The following is a 22,232-nucleotide window of genomic DNA, read 5'->3' on the forward strand; positions in this document are numbered from 1 at the left end:
GTCAGAAATGTTATTACATGAATCAGAAAACATGAGGGGACGCCATAAAAGTGCACGAGGATCATTTGGGCACGGATACATGGAATCACACGCTGCAGAAGAGAAGGAAAATTCGTATGGCAGATACGTTGAACCTTTCAACCACAAACGTTTCTTGACCATCCAGAATTTTCAAGTCTACAAGGAGGCAAACAACACATTACATTCAAAGACCTGGATGATACAGTACGATCACATGCTACCAGAATATTGGCCACTGAAGTACAAGCTCCAGTTTATCTGTGGTTTCTTAGAAGGGTCGATTGCAGAACATATTCTACCAAGCATTTTAGGATGCATTCCTTAGCATATAGTGGTCGCAAGACACACAGGAAAGAATAAAAATGGAGATCATGTTAGGAAAGGACTTAGAAGCATCAGGATTCCACAGTCCTGTCAAATTCTTTGAATCCCTGGTCAAGAATAACAGATTCTTGGATCAACCGTACAGTCCCAAGGAATTTATAAGGAACAGCTACATTAAATTACCTTTATGTTACCAGCAACTGCTCATTGGTAGATGCAGCGATTCAATTGAAGCTTTCAAAGTGCACTGTGCGGACTCGTGAGAAAGAAGTAGAAATAATGACCATAACTGGTCAGATTTGCCAGAAAGGAATGACGATGAATGAAATGGGGGGGAAATCATCCACCAAATCAAAACCAAAATTCAAACTTCAATGGAAATAACAAGCTGTCATGGGAAAATAGAAGAAGATGAGGAAATTATAATCATAACAACAACAACTACCAATGAAACAGAAACTGGAGAGAGCAACAGAACTTGAACAAGGATCAACAGGATTCTAGGAACCAACAGCAAAGCAATAGCTGGGTCTACAATGGTCAAGGTCAATGGAATGACCAATGTAGCGAATATGTGGAATTGAGGCCACCTAACCCATCACAGGGGTTACACAGAGAAAATTCAAACAGGAATTGACACACAGCCGCTGCGGACTCAGCTGAAAACAATGCCGCAGAAACTACTGGAATGAGTGATGTTAACCTGTTAGTACTAAGATACAAGAGAACTGCAACGAGAAGAGAAGGTGCAGTAGCCGCAGAAACTATCAGAATGAGTGATATTAACCTGTTAGTACTAAGATACAAGAGAACTGCAATGGGAAGAGAAGGTGCAGTATGCATATAGTCTGCATGGATGAACTGTTTAACATAATTTAATGTTGATAAAGTGTTGCTTAGCGTAATTTTCCGTTTGTTCTATTTTGGTGCTATTTTGTTTGTTTGTCATTTCCATTAGTTTTTAGCAGGAGTCCTTGTTGAGCATCGTCAAATGAATAGCATATTTGTGACATCTTCATGCCAACATTTACTGGCAGGTGTCAGATTGAATTAAAGTTCCGTTCAAAATTATATGTCATCACCAGTTGGCACTTTATGTGGCATACCAAATCAGGCATGTTGTAATACTGAGTACTCCAAACAACTGAGTACTGCTATTATTTCTTTGGACCTCACAATTGTTGTCCGATTTCTGCAACTGAGCACCATACTCTGTCATAGCATTCTCATAGAAGAGCCTTCACATTTATCACCATGGTCGATGAAATTATTTCTGTTTACATTCTGTGGTTTCTTGCACACTGTCCAATGATGGATGTGCATCATTTTATGTTTTTCGTGGTGTCTAGACAGGGAGTCGTGCCATAGAGCATGTGCGTTTTGATTTTTGACGTGTTTCATATGGTGTTAGCAGTCCATGCTTTGGGCAGGTATTGACGCTAAGACTCATTGTGTTTTGAGCCTGTGAGTCTTGATTCTTGGATGTGTTTTGAATCATGTTAGTGGTCCACACTTTGGGCGCGTGTCAATGCTACGACTCGGTGTGATATGAGCCATCGCCTGTTGGACGATGTAGCCTGTCAGCCTGTCTCATGGTGGAATTTTGCCAGCGCCATGTGAGCGCTGTCGATGAAATATTGTGTATGGGAAATGAACACTGACAAGTGCAAGTCATGTAGGGTGGCGAACCCCAGACCCAGATACAGGAAGTAGAAATGAAATGATGGACCATGGATGAGAGTTAAATCAGAAAAATATTTTTATATACTTATAAATAATGCATAATGCTTGTGTTTCATTTCAGCAGCAGTGATCCTGACAGAGGAGACAGGAGGCATCATTGTACTATGTACAATTATGAGTACATAAACGCCACTACAAAGGTTTCAGGCAAAACAGCAGCACCTGAGGGAGTAGAAACACTTCCTGACCACTTCAGCATGAGCAGACAATACCGATGGACATTGAAAAATAAAAGAGGAGTATACAAGGTATAAAATGCACGAAAATTTGCTTTGGTAGTATTAGCAAAGGCATAGGGTAGTACAATAAGTTAGTATTTAGTATTGGGAGAAGTCTGAACGTTTAATGGAGGTACAGAGGTAGTGCAAGTGTAAAATTAGAGTGCATGACATGAGTAGAACTAACCAAAAAACAAACAAAAACATGTGCACAAACAAACAAAGACACCTCACACCACATAATTTACGTCCATACAACATTAACGGGGACCTGCTGTCATTAAATTTATTTTTGGATTTGTGTCCTTAGTGATAAAATAAATAAATAATTATATTAAGTAAAGAAAAAATTTTGTATGCAGACTCCGGAACCCACACGGCAGACTGGACATCATGGCCAATGCCAGCTAGTGAAAAGCGAAAAAGCGGACTGTCTTAATGACTCAGCTGTAGCAACCAGGTGTGGAGGACCCCCCCCCCCCCCCATGTTGCGCAACAGCCGGCAGTGGGGGCAGTATGTCTCAAGCCAGCACAGACAGCCTGACACCACCAGGTGCCGGCAGCAACCTCTATCAGCCAATGACCCAAAAGACTGCTAATCGAGGGGCAAGAGAGTTGCATGGCACCACAGTCGACACGAGTGATGAGCCTAACTGACTCAGCGGGGTGCCGAGAGTGAGTGTGTCCCATTGACATATCCCGCACTGCCAGGCACGTTTCAGCGCAGAGGTGAATGTCCCGCTAACGCTGAATGGATTTCTATGCCAAGGAGCGGGTTGCACGTCAAATATAACGCTGTCATGCCAGTCACTGACAGCTAACTGCTGCTTGGCCAGGATGATGTTAAGGGTCCAACTGCGGTCAGTAAGCTGCCCAAGATGCCAGTTGCTGCTCAGATGCCAGATGCTACCTGAGGAGATGAGGGGGAACACCAGAAACATCTGCCACCACTTCTGCCACATCATGTGCTGAGTGAGAGGCCATTCCACTCTGGCACAAATTGCTGTTCTTCAGTCCTACCAATCACAGTTTGTGCAAGTGCATAAAATGCCATGTTTTCGATTCATGTGACATTTTCAATTGTAAATTTTGTCTTCCCAGGGACCCTTGTGGAGGGAGCGACAAGATATCTTTCTGTAATATCATTATGTAATATCTTTGTCTGTTTTTTGTATATATCAATTGAACTGTCTTGATTTTGACATATATGTTTGTTCTGCATGCTTATTAATGCTTTGATTATGTGCCTGTATTTGTTTTCATGTCATAGAAATAATACACAAATTACACAACTCACGTAATAATACAAACAGATTACACAGTGATTTCCTTGTTCATTGAGAATTTGAGAATGTATGTGTTTGGTGACTGTGACTAAATGAGTGATAGAGCAGATTGGTCATACTCCAAGACATTATAAATGATTAGGGACATTTGACATACCTGACCTCAGGATATGGTGTGAATGGGTATATTTCTTTGCTGCAAGGCCTTTTAACTGCCTATCAAATGTTTATCAGAAGTCTGTGATGTAGCAATGACCCCTGGGTCTAACATAATTCATACTACTCACGGCATTGTTTATATGTACTCTTGCTGACTTGCAGCTTCATGTGAGTGAATGATCCCTGGAATGAATGAGGTCAAGATAGGATGTGTTTTAGCCATGAGCAATCCTAATTGGCAAAGTTATCTTTTTTCACATATATATCGTTTTTAAGAATGAGATTCTCTTACTATTTTCAATGATTTCCTCTGGTTCATGTCACACTAAACAATACTGAAATGAGACACTATCCATGCAGAAATCAACAGTTGGTAGAGGGCAGTGAGAGAGGACAAGTTACTTTCTCACTTATTTCTCACATATGGAAAATTATTAAATATTTTGTTACAACCTTATGCACCTTGAGCATGACTCTAGAAAGTTAATGGCCTGAGCAGACATTGATGGAGCCTGGTAGGGCATTAAAAGCGTGAGTTTTTTTATGGTTCTTAGCTTGCAGAAACGGCATGTTGGAAATTGAAAGCAATTGGCGGCAAGCCCATCCCTCAATGAATCTTGCTGGACAGGCCCACAGCCGTAGAGGGCAGACAGAGCAGCCCCTAGTTGAGACAGTTCTCCAGCAGAACAATGCCGAGCTACCTGCCACGGCACCAGCGGAAGACTGGGCTGGTGGTGACAGACTGAAGTGACGCGTCTGCACAGTGGAGTCGTGAACCAGGCATTGTGTGCCGAGCCATGCGTTATAAAAATTCACAAGTTTTCCTGTTCGCCAATACTGCAAATAGGCCTGTGACCCACTTCCCTTTGCCGATACTGCAAATAGGACTGTGACCCACTTCCATCGGCCTCCTCAGTTGTATAAGAAACTCCAGTGTCTGAGAAACATTTAGAGATACAATCTTTATTACACCTCATAGCTAGGACTAACATGCTACAAGGCACAGGCTATTTAGATAAAGATCTTTAAGACTGTATCTGTTCACTTGTTGCAGCAGGAAGTGACACGACTTTGGAGAAAACTTAAAAAAAGCCAGTAATTGGCAGTTTCTTTTTTCTTCAGAGATGCAGGTTTCTTAACTCTTGCACTTGTTCAACATGAGTTTGTGCTGCTGTGTAGGAGGGGAGATTTAGTGCCTCTAAAGCCCTGTGATTGGCTCAAGACAGGGTGAAAGTGGTGGCATTTGTGCATTTTGTGGGAAAACGGAATTTTTTTATCTGGAGAGGTGCGAGGCACTTGGGTTCTGACTTTGGTCTTGAAGCATCTTCTGGTCGAAGCTCTGGCATGTGTGGTTGGTGCTTGGGACCTGTCCTGAAACTGACTTCACTTGCAAGCAGTTAAGACTGGAGAGCCTGTGGTGAAGTTCTTACCGTATTGACAGTGTGACTTCAAATATCTTGAACCACTCGTTTGCTGAGGGCACAGTTATTCATTTTTGGTTTACCAATCTCGACATTAGGTATCCTTGTGCGCTCTGTTCATGTAAGTGATCCAAATTGGTCCTTGGTACGACCAGTGAATGGGTGTATCACACACTGAAATCTATTGTGATTTCAGGGCTCTGGCAGAGAGTGAGTTGCAATCCACCTGCCTGATCACTAGACCGTGAGATTTTTGCATTTCTTTCATGGCCATGGTCGATTCAAAGGTGCCGCCTCCACATCTGCCCACCACCACGCACTTCTCGCCAGCTGCAATTTACATCGCCACACGAAGCAAACAGTGTAACATACTGCTGCTCCAGCCTTTTCAGGGCGTACAGATCTCAATCACTACTTGCTCTCAGTTGCACCTATATTGAGAAACTTCTGTAGATTATCAATCAACGTCTGCTCAGCATCAGATCAATTCAGATTGCATTATCCACATTTTTAGGGCCAGAGTACTTGACTCACTTCAGCCATCCTGGATCCTTGTCCATTGTTCTCTTAACCCAACTGTTAGTTGTTTACAGTATTCAATCAATAACTATCATATACTTGGCCCCAACGAATAGCAAGGAAATAAAATACATAGTAAGATCACTAAAAATACAAAATCAGCAGCCTATGATGGATTGTCTATCAACACATTAGAAAAGTGCACATACCACAATCTGATGCTATGGTCATAGCAGTGAATGATGTAACATCATCAGGTAGTTTCCAGACGGTCTAAAGACAGCACAAGTAACCCCAGTTCACAAGAAAGGTTATAATCTAAAATTGAAAACCACCACCCCATCACAACCTTACCTGCATTTTCTAAGGTAGTTGAGAAAGTTATTTATGATAAACTAATGACATTCCTGAGTAAAAAAAAAATTAATATTTAGAAATCAGAATGCAAAAAAATTTAATAGTTAGAAATCAGAATGAAAAACATGTCAACTTCAAAGCTGCAGCACAATTAATAGATCAAGTAATAACTGCCATAGAGAACAAGTAGTATGTTACTGGAGTGTTTCTTGATCTAGAAAAAGCTTATGATTGTGTCAAGATCATCATATTATTTGACAAGCTGTGGAACCTGGGTATTAGAGGAACAATCTATAAGTTATTAAAATCATATACGAGCAACAAAAGCCAATTTGTATTGCTTAAAACAAACAGTGCATCTTTCAAATTCAAAATTTGTGATATCATATATGGAGTGCCTCAAGGTTTGTCTAGGGACCCCATCTCCTCTTGATTTATGTTAATGATATACAGTATAACTTTTATAATTCTAAAAAAAATCAGATAATACATCAGTTGTGTGCAAACACAAAGCCTATGACAGTTTGGGGTGCTGTGCAACAGTATAACTAGTGAAATAGTCAAGTATTTCAATGAAAACCATCTAAATGTAAGTGCTTCAGTAATGGAATTTAAAATCAGGAAACAAACAGAATTTGACATGAAATTATCTCTAGGAAATGAGATTGTAAAAAATGAAAAATGGACAAAATTCTTGGGAATCACATTCCATGATGATCTCAAAAGGGGCATGTGTATAAATTCCTTAGCCTGTAAGCTGTCAGAAAACATTATAGATGTATATATACTGAAAGTAATATTGCTTGTGGAAATGATAAATCCAAACTTCAGATGTGACCTATGCCAGAATGACACAACACAAAAATTCAGATACCGTGTAAATAGCCACAGAATAGCTTCATAAGAAGAAATGCACTTAATGCTGGTCTGAAGCTAGCTAATGCCCTACCAAAAGTCTCACAGCCTTTCCTACTAGCAAGTTAAAAGACCTGCTAAAAATAATTATAACTGAAAATCCATTTTATTCCCTAGATGAGCACTTTATCTATAATGAAAGTGCTTGCAAGTATGTCAAGCTTATACTTATAAGATTATACTTATAAGTAATTTGTAAGTGATCTAATGATAATAAAATATTTGTCACAATGTTTTTTGTATATAAACAAATGTAAAATTTGTTGTTACACAAAAATCTTTGGCTTTTAATTTGTAAACTGTCATATTTAGAAGAATAATCTGTATGATGTTCTGAAACTGTATTATTTCTAGGGACTGTATTTGATTATTCAATGCTGCATAAAAATTATTATTATTAATTGATCGACAGTGGAAAGAGAGGAGACTTTGGAAGCTAGGATGCAAGAAACAACTATAATGTTGTTTGACAGCTTTTCTGGCCTGGCATAATGGCAGTATGCACATTATGAGTGAGGACACATCAGATACTTTATCTGATGCTACTACTTACAGGCATGAGTGTTGATTATATTAAATATTTGGTTGTTATGTTTTGGAATCAATTAAAAAAAGTTATTGCCTTTAGTTACTCAACATAAAGTAAAAAAAAACTAATAATAATATCTGGAAAAAGATAGGTGTGATTGTGTGAAGACAGACAGTTAGAAAGAACCAGAGTGGGATTGAATCAGAGTCTGGTTGAATCTCTTACTTCAGGATTTTTAAAGACATGCATGGGAAAGTAACAGTAGACACAAAAAAGAAGAAATTATGCACCTGTCTAGATCATTGCAGACCCTAAGGGCACAAGAAATTGTATACAAGTAATGGTTCGCCAAATCTTGTGCATCATGTGAATTTGGGGGATAGGGCAACTTCTCCTCCCTTTTGGGATTTGTGCATCTTACATTCCATTTTGCTATCTTTCTTTTGATGAAGGAATTTTAAAGTATTGTGAAAGATAGAGAATTGAACTACATTTTAAAAACCCTGTCTGTCGTACCTGCTCTGGTTGCTCCAGTTCTGTGGATGATAAGTGGAATCTACACTTTGTTGCAAGCATTTAGATATTAACTTGTTGCCTCACTAACCATTATCGTCTTCCTCTCTCCAATTCTGACACTGTTCACGTAGAGTGCCTGGTGAGCTGCCAGAGTGTGTTGGAGCTCTTCTCTGATTCGGAGTAACAGCACACCTCTTTCTGGACAATCAATAGTAATTTGTCGTATCAGTTCATCTGCAATAAGAACATGAGAATACTGCACAATAAAGAAAGATTATTCTTCATTTTCACACATATTATATGTATTATCTCTGAGAAGGTAAGACTATGCATGACACTGGTTACATATGCATATGGGAGACAGGAGCAACTGCAACTTATTCACAAGATACATAACTAGCTTCCTTTCTATGTTCATAATTTTCTTTGAAATTAGAAGTAAGACACATGCAGAGAACACTTTTCTTATTTTTGCTTTGTTTTATGTCTATTTTTTGGGTTCTTGTCTTCTTTTATCCTTCATGGAGTTAACAATATGAACTATTTTCAATAACATAAAAACATTCTCAGTTATTTCAATGTATGATTACCGTCGGTACTTTTATGTGTCATTGGAATTCAAATGAGAGAAACTCTCTGAAGAGGATTGCAGTGCCCTTCCACATTCACTCATAATAAGACAACAAAAAAATATAGCACTGATTACTAAAACTGAATTGAAGAAGTGAGTCATTCATTCATTTCTTATGTTCCATAGACACAGTTGATTAGATCAGATTCAGTTTTCGTTCCACAACCCCAAAAAATGAGATGATTCTCATGGGTGTAGAACACGTCGGAAAGTGTAACATAAAAAACATAAAACATTTGAATATAATACTTACTATCCTGATCATTTGTCAGGGGATTGTCAAAACAGGTGAATATAATATAGTAAACTGGAGCAGCTAATATTTACAGAATTAATACACTGACAGAATGAAACATTGTTATGTGCTATTAATAAATTTATCATACACAAAATACCTAATCTTGACTGTTGTGACCAAGTGCTATCAAAACTGAAATCTAACAGATATTTTTACTTAAGCTGGCCTAACAGTCTCTGTTAGGATATTCATCTATGGAGTAGAAGGACTAACAAAAAGTCTTTCAAACTCTGTCCAAACCACGCTTTATCTGAAACTAAGTTTTTAATGGTTGCTGGCAATTTATTGAAAATGTGTGTTCCTGAATATTGGACCCCTTTTTGCACCAAGGTAAGTGATTTTAGGTCTTTATGTAGATTGTTCATATTCCTAGTATTGATACTATGTATTGAGCTATTGGTTGGAAATAGAGATCTTTTACTTGCAACAAATTTCATTCATTAAGGAATAAATATACTGAGAAGCAGTGGTTAGAATAGAAAGTTCCTTGAAGAGGTTTCTACATGATGTTTTTGAATTTATACCACAAATGATTCTTATTACATGCTTTTGCACACTAAAAACTTTTGCTCGGTTTGATGAGTTACTCCAGAATATGATCCCGTAGGACATAATGGAATGAAAGTAAGAAAAGCATGCAAGTTTTTTTTTATATTTATGTCTTCTACATCTGACATCATTTGCACCGCAACTACAGACTTGTTTAGACTCTTAAGCAATTCTCTGGTATGCCCTTCCCAACTGAATTTATTATCGAGTTGTAAACCCAGAAATTTAACACTGTCAACCTCTTCGGTCTGCATGTCTTCATATGTTATACACATGCTGGAAGAAAATCTCTTACAGGTTCTGAACTGCATATAGTGGGTCTTTTCGAAGTTTAATGAGAGTGAGTTAGCTTTAAACCATTTACTAATGTCAGTGAAAATTTGATTAGTGGCTAAATCTGTACTTGATTTGCTACTTATTGCAACATTTGTATCACCTGCAAACAAAACAACCTTAGCATCTGCAATGTAACAGACACAAGGTCATTAATGTACACAAGAAAGAACAATGGACCCAAGATGGAGCCTTGAGGAACACCACATGTAATTAATTCCCAGCCAGACGAAGACTGACTGCTTACTGCAAATGTATTTCACAACAGCACCCTTTGTTTCTTGTTAGATGAGACTCAAACCATTTCATAGCACTGCCAGTGACACCTTAATATTCTAATTAACTTAAGAGAATGGTGTGGTTCACACAGTCAAAGGCTTTTGACAGGTTACAGAAAATGCCAATAGCCTCTAATTTATTATCTAATGAATTAAGTACATTCTCATTATAAGTGTAAATAACTTTCTCTATATCCGAATCCTTAAGAAATCCAAACTGTGACTTGAACAATATATTATTTACAGTCAGATGCTTAAGGAGACACTTGAACACAACCTTTTCAAATATTTTTGAGAAATCCAGCAAAAGTGAAATTGGTTGATAGTTTGTTGGAGTCTCTTTATCCCCCTTCTTGTGAAGAGGCTTAACCTCAGCATACTTTAGCCAGTCTGGAAATGTTCTGCTGATAAGAGATTGACTACGCAAATAACTTAAGATAGAACTCAACTTGCTTGAGCACTCTTTGATTAACTTCATTGATATGTCATCATAAGGAGATGTGAGTGTCATTTCCATTTTACTGAAGTTATTTTTAAACACTGGTCTCAGATATTCCACTGCACTGTTCACCGAACCTGAAAACCCCAAGCTGTCAGTAACAGAAATGAAGTCTTTTTTTAAGAGGTTTGCAACACTACGCTCACTTGTTACGAAAGTCTCTTTTATTTTTAGAGCTATCTGCTCCTCTTCCTATTTGGCCACACCTGTCTCTGTCTTCACTATGTCCCATACAGTTTCTATTTTGTTGCCTGATGTATTCAATATTATGCAGTATTCTTTGTAATGCATTACATCAGAGCTGTTCATAGATCGTAGATGCAGTCTCCTTTTTCTCCCATTGATATCTTTATTCCTTGTGTAATCCATGGTTTATTTTTTGACTTCTGCGTAATTTGAGTTCTGAAAGACATCCTGGTATTTCCTGTGACTTGTCAAAAGTATTTGACTGTACATTTCACAGCTCTCTCCTAGAGAAGTTCAAATATTATGGCATCTGAGATCTTGTCAGTCAATGGTTTTAATCCCACCTAAGATAAAGCCAAGTTTCATATTAAAAAACCCAGGAAGTGTACACAATGAAACATCATCTTCATAATGGTGCGAAGTCACTACAAGAGTAAAATCACAACAGAAGTACCCTATTGATCAATTATGGACCCCCTCTGTTCTTGTTATATATAAACTATCTCCCGTCATATATCCAAGAAGCCAAAACAGGTCTCTTTGCTGACAATGCAAACACACTCTCGGTTCAAAAAAAGAATGCACAGATTATGACAAGTGAAGATTAGTAGAGATTTGTGCATCTGTAGAAAGATCTATGCACAAAGCATACAACAACTACCACTATCACACTGTAGAAAAAGATCTGGCAGAGAACCTGAGAAGATTCTGGTCATATGCAAAATCACTAAGCAGGTCTAAAGCTTCCATTCAGTCCCTTGTTGTCCAGTCTGGTGTGGCAGTTGAAGATAGCAAAATGAAAGCTGGAGTTTTAAATTTCATGTTCAAGAAATTTTTCGCACAGGAGAATCATACAAACATATCGTCATTTGACCATGGGACAGTCACCCGTATGGACGACATAGTAATAAACATACCTGGCTTAGAGAAACAAGTGAAGGATTTGAAAGCAAATAAATCACAAGGTCCAGATGGCATTCCAGTTTGATTTTACAAAGAGTATTCTACAGCATTGGCCCCTTACCTAGCTTCCAATTATCATGAACCTCTCACCCAAAGGAGAGTCCCAAATGACTGGAAAAAAGTGCAGGCGACTCCAGTATATATGAAAGGTAAAGGAACCGACTCGCAAAATTACAGACCAATATCCCTAACTTCTGTTTGCTGCAAAATCCTTGAAAACATTCCCAGTTTGAATGTAATAAACTTCCTTGAGACTGAGAAGCTTATGTGCACGTGTCAGCATGGTTTTAGAAAGCATCACTTGTGCAAAACTCAGCTTGCCCTTTTTTCACTTGATATAGTGAGAACTATGAAGGGCAACAGGCAGATTCCATATTTCTAGATCTCTGGAAAACATTTGACATGGTGCTGTTAATGAAGGTACAAGCATATGGAATAAGTGCATAGATAAGTGAGTGGCTTGAAGACTTCTTAAATAATAGAATCCAGTATGTTGTCCTCGATGGTGACTGTTCATCAGAGACAAGGATATCATCAGGAATGCCCCAGGGAAGTGTGATTGGACCACTGTTGTTCTCTATATACATAAATGATTTGGCTGCCAGGATGGGCAGCAATCTCTGGTAGTTGTTGATAATGTTGTGTTGTACAGTAAGGTGTCGAGGTTGACTGACTGCAGGAAGATACAAGAGAACTCAGACAATATTTCCAGTTGGTGTGGTGAATGGCAGCTAGTGCTAAATGTGGAAAATGTAAGTCAAATGTGTATGACTAGTGAGATCAAACCTGTAATGTTTCGATACAGCATTACTAGCATCCTGCTTGACACAGTCAAGTCATTTAAATATCTGGGCATTAACTTTGCAAAGCGATAAGAGGTGGAACAAGCATCTGAGAACTATGGTAGCGAAGGTAAATTGTTGACTATGGTTTATTGGGAGAATTTTAGAGAAGAATGGTTCACCTGTAAAGGAGACTGCATATAGGACACTGGTGCAACCTATTCTTGAGTATTGCTCAAATGTTTGGAGTCCATACCAGGTCAGATTGAAGGAAGACATCAAAGCAACTCAGAGGCGGGCTGTTAGATTTGTTACCGGTAGGTTCAAACAACGCATAAGTGTTATGGAGATGGTTTGGGAACTCAAATGGGAATCCCTGGAGGGAAGACAATGTTCTTTTCGAGATACACTATTGAGAAAATTTAGAGAATCGGCATTAGAAGCTGACTGCCAGATTCTGCTGGCGCTAACATACTTTGCATGTAAGGACCATGACGATAAGATACAAGAAACTGGGGCTAATACGGAGGTGTACAGACAGTCTTTTTTCCCTTGCTCTATTTGCAAGTGAAACAGGAAAGTAAATGATAAGTAGTGGTACATGGTACACTCCATCACACATCTTATGGTGGCTTGTGGAGTATCGATGAAGATGTAGATTATAATCAAACCTGATAGAGAGACTTCACCATTTGAAAACATAAATAAAATTTTTTCAAAATTAATATACACACATCAAAAACAGTTTTTCATCACCCCAGCTCCCACAACTCCTGAAGACAGATGTTGACTGTGGATATTGTACCAGAGACACAATCCCTTTGACTGTTCAGAGATGTCACTAAACCCTCCCAAAAATGTAAACAACCATGCATGAGCAGTGCCTATTAGACAGAGGGGGTCCGACAGCTGATCCGTTCAAGTCAATCCACCAGGAAGGAGGTACATGGCTTGTGTTGTCTGTAGTTCAACCACGCCTAGACTGTCAATACCGCAGTTTGATCACATCCACATTGTTACTCAACAAGGGAAATGTCCAGGCGTCTTGGAGTGAACAAAAGTGATGTTGATTGGACTTGGAGGAGACACAGAGAGACAGGAAATGTTGATGACATGCCTCGCTCAGGCTGCCCAAGGGCTACTACTGCATTAGATGACCGCTACCTCCAGATTATGGCTTGGAGGAACCCTGACAGCAATGCCACCATGTTGAATAATGATTTTTGTGCAGCCACAGGACATCATGTTACAACTCAAACTGTGTGAAATAGGCTACATGATGAGCAACTTTACTCCCGAAGTCCACGATGAGGTTCATCTTTGCAACCATGACACCATGCAGCGTGGTACAGATGGGCCCAACAACATGCTGAATGGACCGCTCAGGATTGGCATCATGCTCTCTTCACCGATGAGTGTCACAAATGCCTTCAACCAGACAATCGTCGGAGACATGTTAGGAGGCAACCCGGTCAAGCTGAACGCCTTAGACACACTGTCTAATGAGTGCAGCAAGGTGGAAGTTCCCTCCTGTTTTGAGGTGGCATTATGTGGAGCCAATGTACACCACTGCTTCTCATGGAAGGTGCCATAAAGGCTGTACGATATGTGAATGCCATCCTCCAACCAACAGTGCAACCATATAGGCAGCATACTGACGAGGCATTCATCTTCATGGACAACAATTTGCATTGTGCACATCTGGTGAATGACTTCCTTCAGGACAATGACATCACTTGACCAGAGTGGTCAGCATGTTCTCCAGACATGAACCCTATCGAACATGCGTGGGATATATTGAAAAGGGTTGTTTATGGACGACATGACCCACCAACCACTCTGAGGGATCTACGCCGAATCGCTGTTGAGGAGTGGGACAATCTGGATCAACAGTGCACTGATGAACTTTTGGATAGTACGCCATGATGAATACAGGCATGCATCAATGCAAGTGGACGTGCTACTGGGTTTTAGAGGTACCAGTGTGTACAGGAATCTGGACCACCACCTCTGAAAGTCTTGCAGTATGATGGTACAACATGCAATGTGTGGTTTTCATGAGTAATAAAAAGGGCTGAAATGATGTTTATGTTGATCTCTATTCCAATTTTCTGTACAGGTTCCGGAACTCTCGGAACCGAGGTAATGCAAAACTGTTTTTGATGTGTTTTTTTTTTTCCATGAAAATGGACTGTAACTGGATTTACAAGGGACTGGTGCAATAAGACATGTCAAAACCTATCCTGAATTTTTTACACAGGAAGAAGACAATGAAAGAAATGCACTGTCAAAATTTTAGCTGCTAAGAGGCACTGCAAGTATTAGAAAAAATAGTTGAAAATTGTCAAATTCGTAGCATGCCAGGCAGCAGTAGAAATGTACACCCCTACTGGCACTGTAGCAACTGTGCATGCACAACTAGACACACATGCAGCCAAGGTCAGCAGTACATTTTTAAGCAGGAAACATGACACAACCCAATCGTAACTAATTTTTGTAAAGGACGTTTCAGGTTACCATTCGTTGATAGTTTCTCTGACACTACAGTACACAGTTACTATTCTCTCCAATTAGCCACTCAAGTAACAGCTATTACAAATTATCAGTTGCTTTTTGCAGTACTGGAAGGTATTATATTCACTGTGCTTTTGTAAGGCATGCCTGCTAATAGTATTTTTTTTTCTTCCAGTTTCACAGTAATGTGGAATCCAATTAACATTCTCAATTTAGCAATGATGAAATATGAAGAACGTGGTTTTCAGGTGAAATCACCTACTTCTCCTGAGGATATACATATGTGTCATTTGATAGTGGATTTCCTTGACATTCATTCAAATGATATCAACATTTCATTTGAAATTGTGAATACGTTAGAAGAAATAGGAAATAGCTGTGATGATTCCATGAATTGTGGTTCGGACGATGTCAGTTGTGCCAGTAACAGTTCTGAAGAAGAACACCTTCCAAACCTAAAAAAAACACATACTGCAGCAGCTTTCAGTGACAAAGAAAAGGCAGAGAAATATTGGTTGAACGAAGGAGGGAAAAAATACTTGAAGTCACACAGTAAGCAAAAGCATTTTCATTTTCTAAAATCAGAGTGTGAACTGTACAAATGGAAGAATAAAGTACATGAAATAAGAAATATGCACCAAACAGAAACCTGAAACCACCTGAATGAAAAACTGTTCGAAAGTTTTAGAACTGCTCGTGAAAAGCTATGCACCGTTACTGATGGAGATCTATGAGACTTGGATCTCCGAATTGCATCTGACATGAACATTGCTAATTTCCAGGCTTCATCGACCTGGCTACACAGGTTCAAGAAATCATACACAATAGGAAGTTGCAAAACTACCAAGTTTACGTAAATGTAAACGTGTAGAGCAGCTGCCAGTGATAGACTGTTCTATAGAGAAATTCACAGCTGACGTAAAGATGAAACTTGCTGTTATTCCCGCAACTGCTATTTATAAAGCTGATCAGTCAGGTTTCATGAAAGAACTGCATGCACACTGTACTTTATCATTTCGGGGTGAAAAAAAGATGGAGTTGGTTAACCAATCAGTGAATGCAATGACACATTCATATACAACAATGCCAGTGATAAGTATGATTGGTTTACTGTTTCCACAGCTGTATATCTGTCTTCAAGAACCGCAAGGCAAATTAGGAGTAAAAATAAAAAAATGGACTGTTTAGTCACAAAAATCTTGTAATTGACGTATCAAAAGCTGGAAAAATGGGAAAGAATCATTTTCAACATTTCGTTCAAAATATATTCCTACCAGCTGCAGGAACTAATTCATTGCTTCTGGTGAATTCATGGTCTGGTCATAACGATGCCTCTGTTTTTGTGGAGGACGACAAAAAACCTGTAGATGTAATGTGGATTCCACCTGGAACTACTAGTGGAATTCAACCTCTCGATAAAGAATTTCTTCAACAGTGGAAAGCATTCTTCAGAGATTTTCGGATAACATAATTTCCGAGACCTCTCTCTCATTTCAGGTTTATCAGCAGGACAGTATTCTTAAGATCCAGTCATTTGTGCATTACCAATTTTTTTCACCATGCTTTACAAATTTGATCAAGTATGCCTGGTACGCAGCGCAGTATGCAGAACAATGGCTGGGACCATTTCTGACTCCATCCCAGTTCTGTCTAAATAAAAGTAGTGGTTACTGCAAAATGCCTGACTGCATCAATTTTTCCTTTGATGTTGGGCCTGGTGGAAGAAAAATGTTTTTCTTTGTCATTCAATAGACACTTCGCATTTTTGTGGTGACTACAGGGAATAAACAAAGAACTGTTTCACTGATAGCCAAATGTACAATATTCAAACATTATAAGGAATGGTCTACAGAAATTGTTATAAAATGTAGTACTGCAAGACACATTTCATTTCAACAAATTACAAGCCCTCATTGATGGAAGTCATCTGTGACATCAAACAATGCCATGATTTTATTTTCTTTGCTAGCCACTTTTATCAGAATTACAAGTGCAAGAAATGAACTGTCGATATGAAGTCATTCAAAAAATGTTTGTATAGTTTAAGCCTGGTTTTCTTCGGAGCACGAGCAAAAGACAATTCTGTCTGGTGTACCTGGTAGGTCTCTTGCAGGTCCTTCAACTGGACACCACTGCAGCTTCTTACAAGTCCCTAACTTTCACCAGTTGCCTGACCAATAAATGAAGTTTAATGTGGAATCTGAACCACATGTCTTTCGTGGCCATTCCAATGTCTATGTGGAGTGGATGCTCAGTTAAAAATCATAGTGAAGAAGCTGTGGTCTGGATGGGATTTGACCCCACACTCTCTCGATCACAAAGCGCGTGCTTTGCTACTAGACCAGTTTTGTAAAAAAAAGACCATTGCAATTACAGAACAATGGCTGGGACCATTTCTGACTCCATCCCAGTTCTGTCTAAATAGTGCGTGCTTTGCTACTAGACCATTTTTGTTAAAAAAAAGAAGACCATTACAATTACACCTTACATGCATAGTCGAAATGCTAGCTGTGTCATCTCTTGAGATGATCCTTGATGTTGCTAATTAGTGTTCTGTTCATAAATTTCCCCACAATGGTAATGAGAAGCCACAGAAAAATGGCAGCTGACATACAAGGAAACTTCTGGACCAGTGCTAAGGAGAGATGGAGATGTATGTAAAGTGCATGATCTCCGCGCATGTCACGCTTCCATGCAAATTGACACACTTAAATTCTACCTTCCCTGCGCCACTTTGCATACTCCAAGAAATAATCACTCAATAGCAAAGTTTCACATTGTGGTTCTAATAAGACAGAGTTGTATCCTGTATGATGAATATTAGCTCAAAAAACTAAAAACCAATAACACAGCATTCATAGGCAATGTTCGCTACCTCAGGTTCTCCTCTGTTCCCTCTAGTATAAATAATTCTATCCACACACAAGCGAATGGTAGTGAGTTTATTGCAAATGCTCATTTGCACATGTTCGCTTCCATTCTCTCCTTTTTAAACCAGGCTTTAGGTGCTTAAAATTGATGTCTGTGAACTCTGGATAATTCTGCTACACAGCCTGTGTGAGTGATTTGCCGAGTCTCGCGCCAGGCAGGCAGGGCTGTACCAACTGCTGTTATAAGCTGTTCTTCAAAAGGCAAAAATGTGTAACTTCTACACTTTTACAAAATACTTGCAGTGCCTCTTAACAGCTAAAATTTTGGAAGTGCATTTCATTTATTGTCTTCTTCCTGAGTAAAAAAATTCAGGTTAGGTTTTGACATGTCTTATTAGACCATTCCCTTGTTAGATAAAACATAATACATGCTAATACAATTGTGTAGTTTTCCACGGCCAGAGTCCTTGACATAAAATGTTTTCTGCGTATTGTACTGCATCATAATTTAAACAGATATACTGGAGAAAACAACGTTTCAGTGTATCATACAAGCTGTTGAATACTGCACAAGGTCTGACCACTCATTTAGAAACAATGCTTGAGGATAAATCAATAAATGAAACACATTATTCTAAATTCTTATATATATATATATTCATAAGAAACTGAACAGGAAATCACATGTTAGAGACCTACCTAAGTTTCTAAGCTCTGTAACTTCACATACCATCAGCTCAGATTTTGGAAATGACAATGTCAAAAAGTTGCTTACTTGTCCTGTTTTCCTTCACTAATGTCTTTGGTTGTCATATTCTGAAGCAACTCATAACTTAACAATAACATGGTTGCTGCAAAGAACATTTTAAAAAGAATAATGTGTGGTGTCTACATGAGAATACCTTGTAGACAGCTTTCTTGACAGTTGACCATAATAACACATTTATAACACATTAAATCCCTTTTATTGCCAACAAAAAATTAGTTTGGAGTCAACATTAATATTAATAAAAATAACACCATCAATAAAGGAAATTCCTGGATGGAGCACTACAGAAAATAAGGGAAACGAAACCACTCACCTACAGCGGATCAATCCAGGGAACACAGAAACAGGTAACAGGAAAGAGCATTCGCACTAGCTCTCAAGCAATAGCTTTTTGTGTAGCATAAGTAAAAGTAAATACACACACACACACACACACACACACACACACACACACACACACACACACACACACACACACACACACACACACACGTTCTGTGGCCACTGTGTGTGTGTGTGGGGGGGGGGGGGCGCTAGAAAAAGAACAAGAGCTGGGAAGCTATTGTGAATGCTCTTTTTGTGCTCCACACATCACCAGTCCACTAAAGGTGAAAGCTTGCCTTTCACTTATTTTATGTGTCTGCTTATACTGAATATAAACGTAAATGTGGTCCATAGTAGGCTATAATGTGGTCTTTATGTAAGTGTGCAATTAGCTAATTTCAACTACTTGTCATTGCCAAGCACCTGTAAAACCAACATGGAGAAGCACTACATTGTCTGCATACATCACCGTGTATAAATAACAATTTATACACCTCACATTAAGATAAAACATTACTGCACAAATTTCTTACAACCAAAGGTGCTTGACGATGACAAGTAGTCGAAATTAGCTAATCACACACTTAAATAAAAATCACATTATAGTCTACTACAGACCACGTTTATGTTTATTAAGCATCTGGAGGCTGTGAATCCCCACAAATACAAAATTTCATACTGAATATCTTTATATGCTTTTGTCAACAGTGTTCTTAGAATTTACAATGTTGTGCCATATTTAAATGACTTGCATCTTTGTTAATGGTTAAATGATTTGGGAGAAAGGGACTGTCAGGGTTACACAATGCTGTATTTACAAGGTGTGTGTGAATAGAGGATTCAGCATTCTGGCCCATTTGTATAATCAGATGTTATTAAAATAAGTTGTAATACTGACTGTACCTGAGATTGTAATTCAAGATAATCAAGTGTCCACAGCTGACTCTTTCAGCTATTATGATAACTTGCGCTCCCTGCCGCCGTTGGATAAGCAGCTGCCAGCAGCAATTCGTATACTCCTAGCTCACTTATTTGTTACATAGTTTAATTCTTAATTTCTTTGCATGTTTTTGGGTACTTGCATTGTTTAATTCAAATTTCGGGCATATTATAGTATTTGAGAGTTGTAGCATCGTGCTTTAGTGTTTACTTCGTAGATTCTAACTTAAATTGCGTGTGAGTTTCGTGTTGGAGGTGTAATTTCGAGTTTTAGTTACTGTAATCGTAAATTCAGGCAGATTGTAGTGCAGTCATTAGGCATTTGTACAGGTTAGGCCATACATTCTTTGCGTGTTTCCCTTGCGTTTTCTAGGCACCGACTCGTGTTTCAGTAACTGTTGTTCAACATCTATTAAAATTGACAGGGACTGTGACTGCTGTGTTCGGATGAGGGCTGAGTTGGCATCCCTTCGCTCACAGCTGCAAGCGGCGCTGACTTCGGTCGTGCAGCTTGAGGCTGTTGCCAATGGGCACCACTGTGGGGAGCCGGACTTGGGTATCACGGAGATGGCAACCTCGTCCCGTCTGTCCCCAGATCGGTCTGCCGCTGTGGCTGCCCCGGTTGCTGCCCGCAGTGGGGCTGAGCTCTCGCCTATGGTTGATTGGGAGGTCGTTCCAAGGCGTGGCAGGCAGCGAAAGACGTCCCCGGAGGCTGATCAGAAAGCCTCCCCGGTGCGTCTGACAAACAGGTTTCAGGCACTGTCTCTGGCTGAGCCAGATGCAGCTGCCTGCCCTGTTTCAGAGGATCATTCTCAGCCTTCAAGGTCCGGGCAATCGCAGAGGGTGGGCTTATTGGTAGTTGGGAGCTCCAATGTTAGGCGCATAATGGGGCCCCTTAGGGATATGGCGGCTAAGGAGGGGAAGAAATCCAGTGTGCACTCCGTGTGCATTCCAGGTGGAGTCATTCCCGATGTGGAAAGGGTCCTTCCGGATGCCATGAAGAGCACAGGGTGCAGCCAGCTGCAGGTGGTGGCACATGTCGGTACTAATGATGTGTGTCACTTTGGATCTGAAGAAATTCCCTCTGTATTCCAGCGGCTATCTGATTTGGTGACGGCTGTCGGTCTTGCTTACGAGATGAAGGCAGAGCTCACCATCTGCAGCATCGTTGATAGAACCGACTGCGGACCTTTGGTGCAGAGCCGGGTGGAGGGTCTGAATCAGAGGCTCAGACGGTTTTGCGACTGTGTTGGCTGCAGATTCCTTGACTTGCGCCATAGGGTGGTGGGGTTTCGGGTTCCGCTGAATAGGTCAGGAGTTCACTACAATCAGCTGGCGGCTACATGGGTAGCGGAGGTTGTGTGGCGTGGACTGGGCGGTTTTTTAGGTTAGAAGGCCTCGGGAAAGTACGGGGTGGGTTGCAATCTCAAAGGGTGCATGGCAAATACAGGACGTGCTTGGATCAAGGAACAGTCGGAATTGTAGTTGTAAATTGTTGTAGTTCTGCTAGGAAAGTCCCTGAGCTACAAGTGCTAATAGAAAGCACAGAAGCTGAAATCGTTATAGGTACAGAAAGCTGGCTAAAGCCTGAAATAAGTTCTGCAGAAATTTTTACGAAGTCTCAGACAGTGTTCAGGAAAGATAGATTAGGCAGAATTGGTGGTGGAGTGTTTGTGTCTGTCAGTAGTGGTTTATCTTGTAATGAAGTCGAAGTAGATACTCAGTGCGAATTGGTATGGTTGGAGGTTATACTTAACAGCCGAACTAAGTTAATAATTGGCTCCTTCTACCGACCCCCAGACTCCAATGATATAGTTGCTAAACAGTTCAGAGAAAATTTGAGTCTCGTAACAAATAAATACCCCACTCATACTGTTATATATGGTGGGGACTTCAACCTTCCCTCGATATGTTGGCAAAAATACTTGTTCAAAACCGGTGGTAAGCAGGAAACATCTTCCGAGATTGTCCTAAATGCTTTCTCCGAAAATTATTTCGAGCAGTTAGTCCACGAACCCACGCGAATTGTAAATGGTTGCGAAAACACACTTGACCTCTTAGCCACAAACAATCCAGAGCTAATAGAGAGCATCATGACTGATACAGGGATTAGTGATCACAAGGTCGTTGTAGCTAGGCTCAGTACCATTTCTTCCAAATCCACCAGAAACAAACACAAAATAATTTTATTTAAAAAAGCGGATAAAGTGTCACTAGATGCCTTCCTAAGAGACAATCTCCATTCCTTCCAAACTAACTATGCAAATGTAGATGAGATGTGGCTCAAAT

The 22,232-nt window shown here is 39.6% G+C and overlaps 1 protein-coding gene across 1 annotated transcript in view; it reads right to left on the reverse strand.

Moving 5' to 3' along the window:
- Window positions 1-22,232, reverse strand: part of LOC126234377 (33 kDa inner dynein arm light chain, axonemal-like) — a 129,123-nt gene that overhangs the window by 55,483 nt on the left and 51,408 nt on the right. Inside the window, exon 4 of the mRNA XM_049943063.1 lies at window positions 8,097-8,242. Within this exon, the coding sequence (XP_049799020.1) occupies window positions 8,097-8,242 (146 nt within the window). The remainder of the gene's footprint in view (window positions 1-8,096; window positions 8,243-22,232) is intronic.

Source organism: Schistocerca nitens, chromosome 2 (assembly GCF_023898315.1).
Source record: "Schistocerca nitens isolate TAMUIC-IGC-003100 chromosome 2, iqSchNite1.1, whole genome shotgun sequence".
Lineage (NCBI taxonomy): Eukaryota > Metazoa > Arthropoda > Insecta > Orthoptera > Acrididae > Schistocerca > Schistocerca nitens.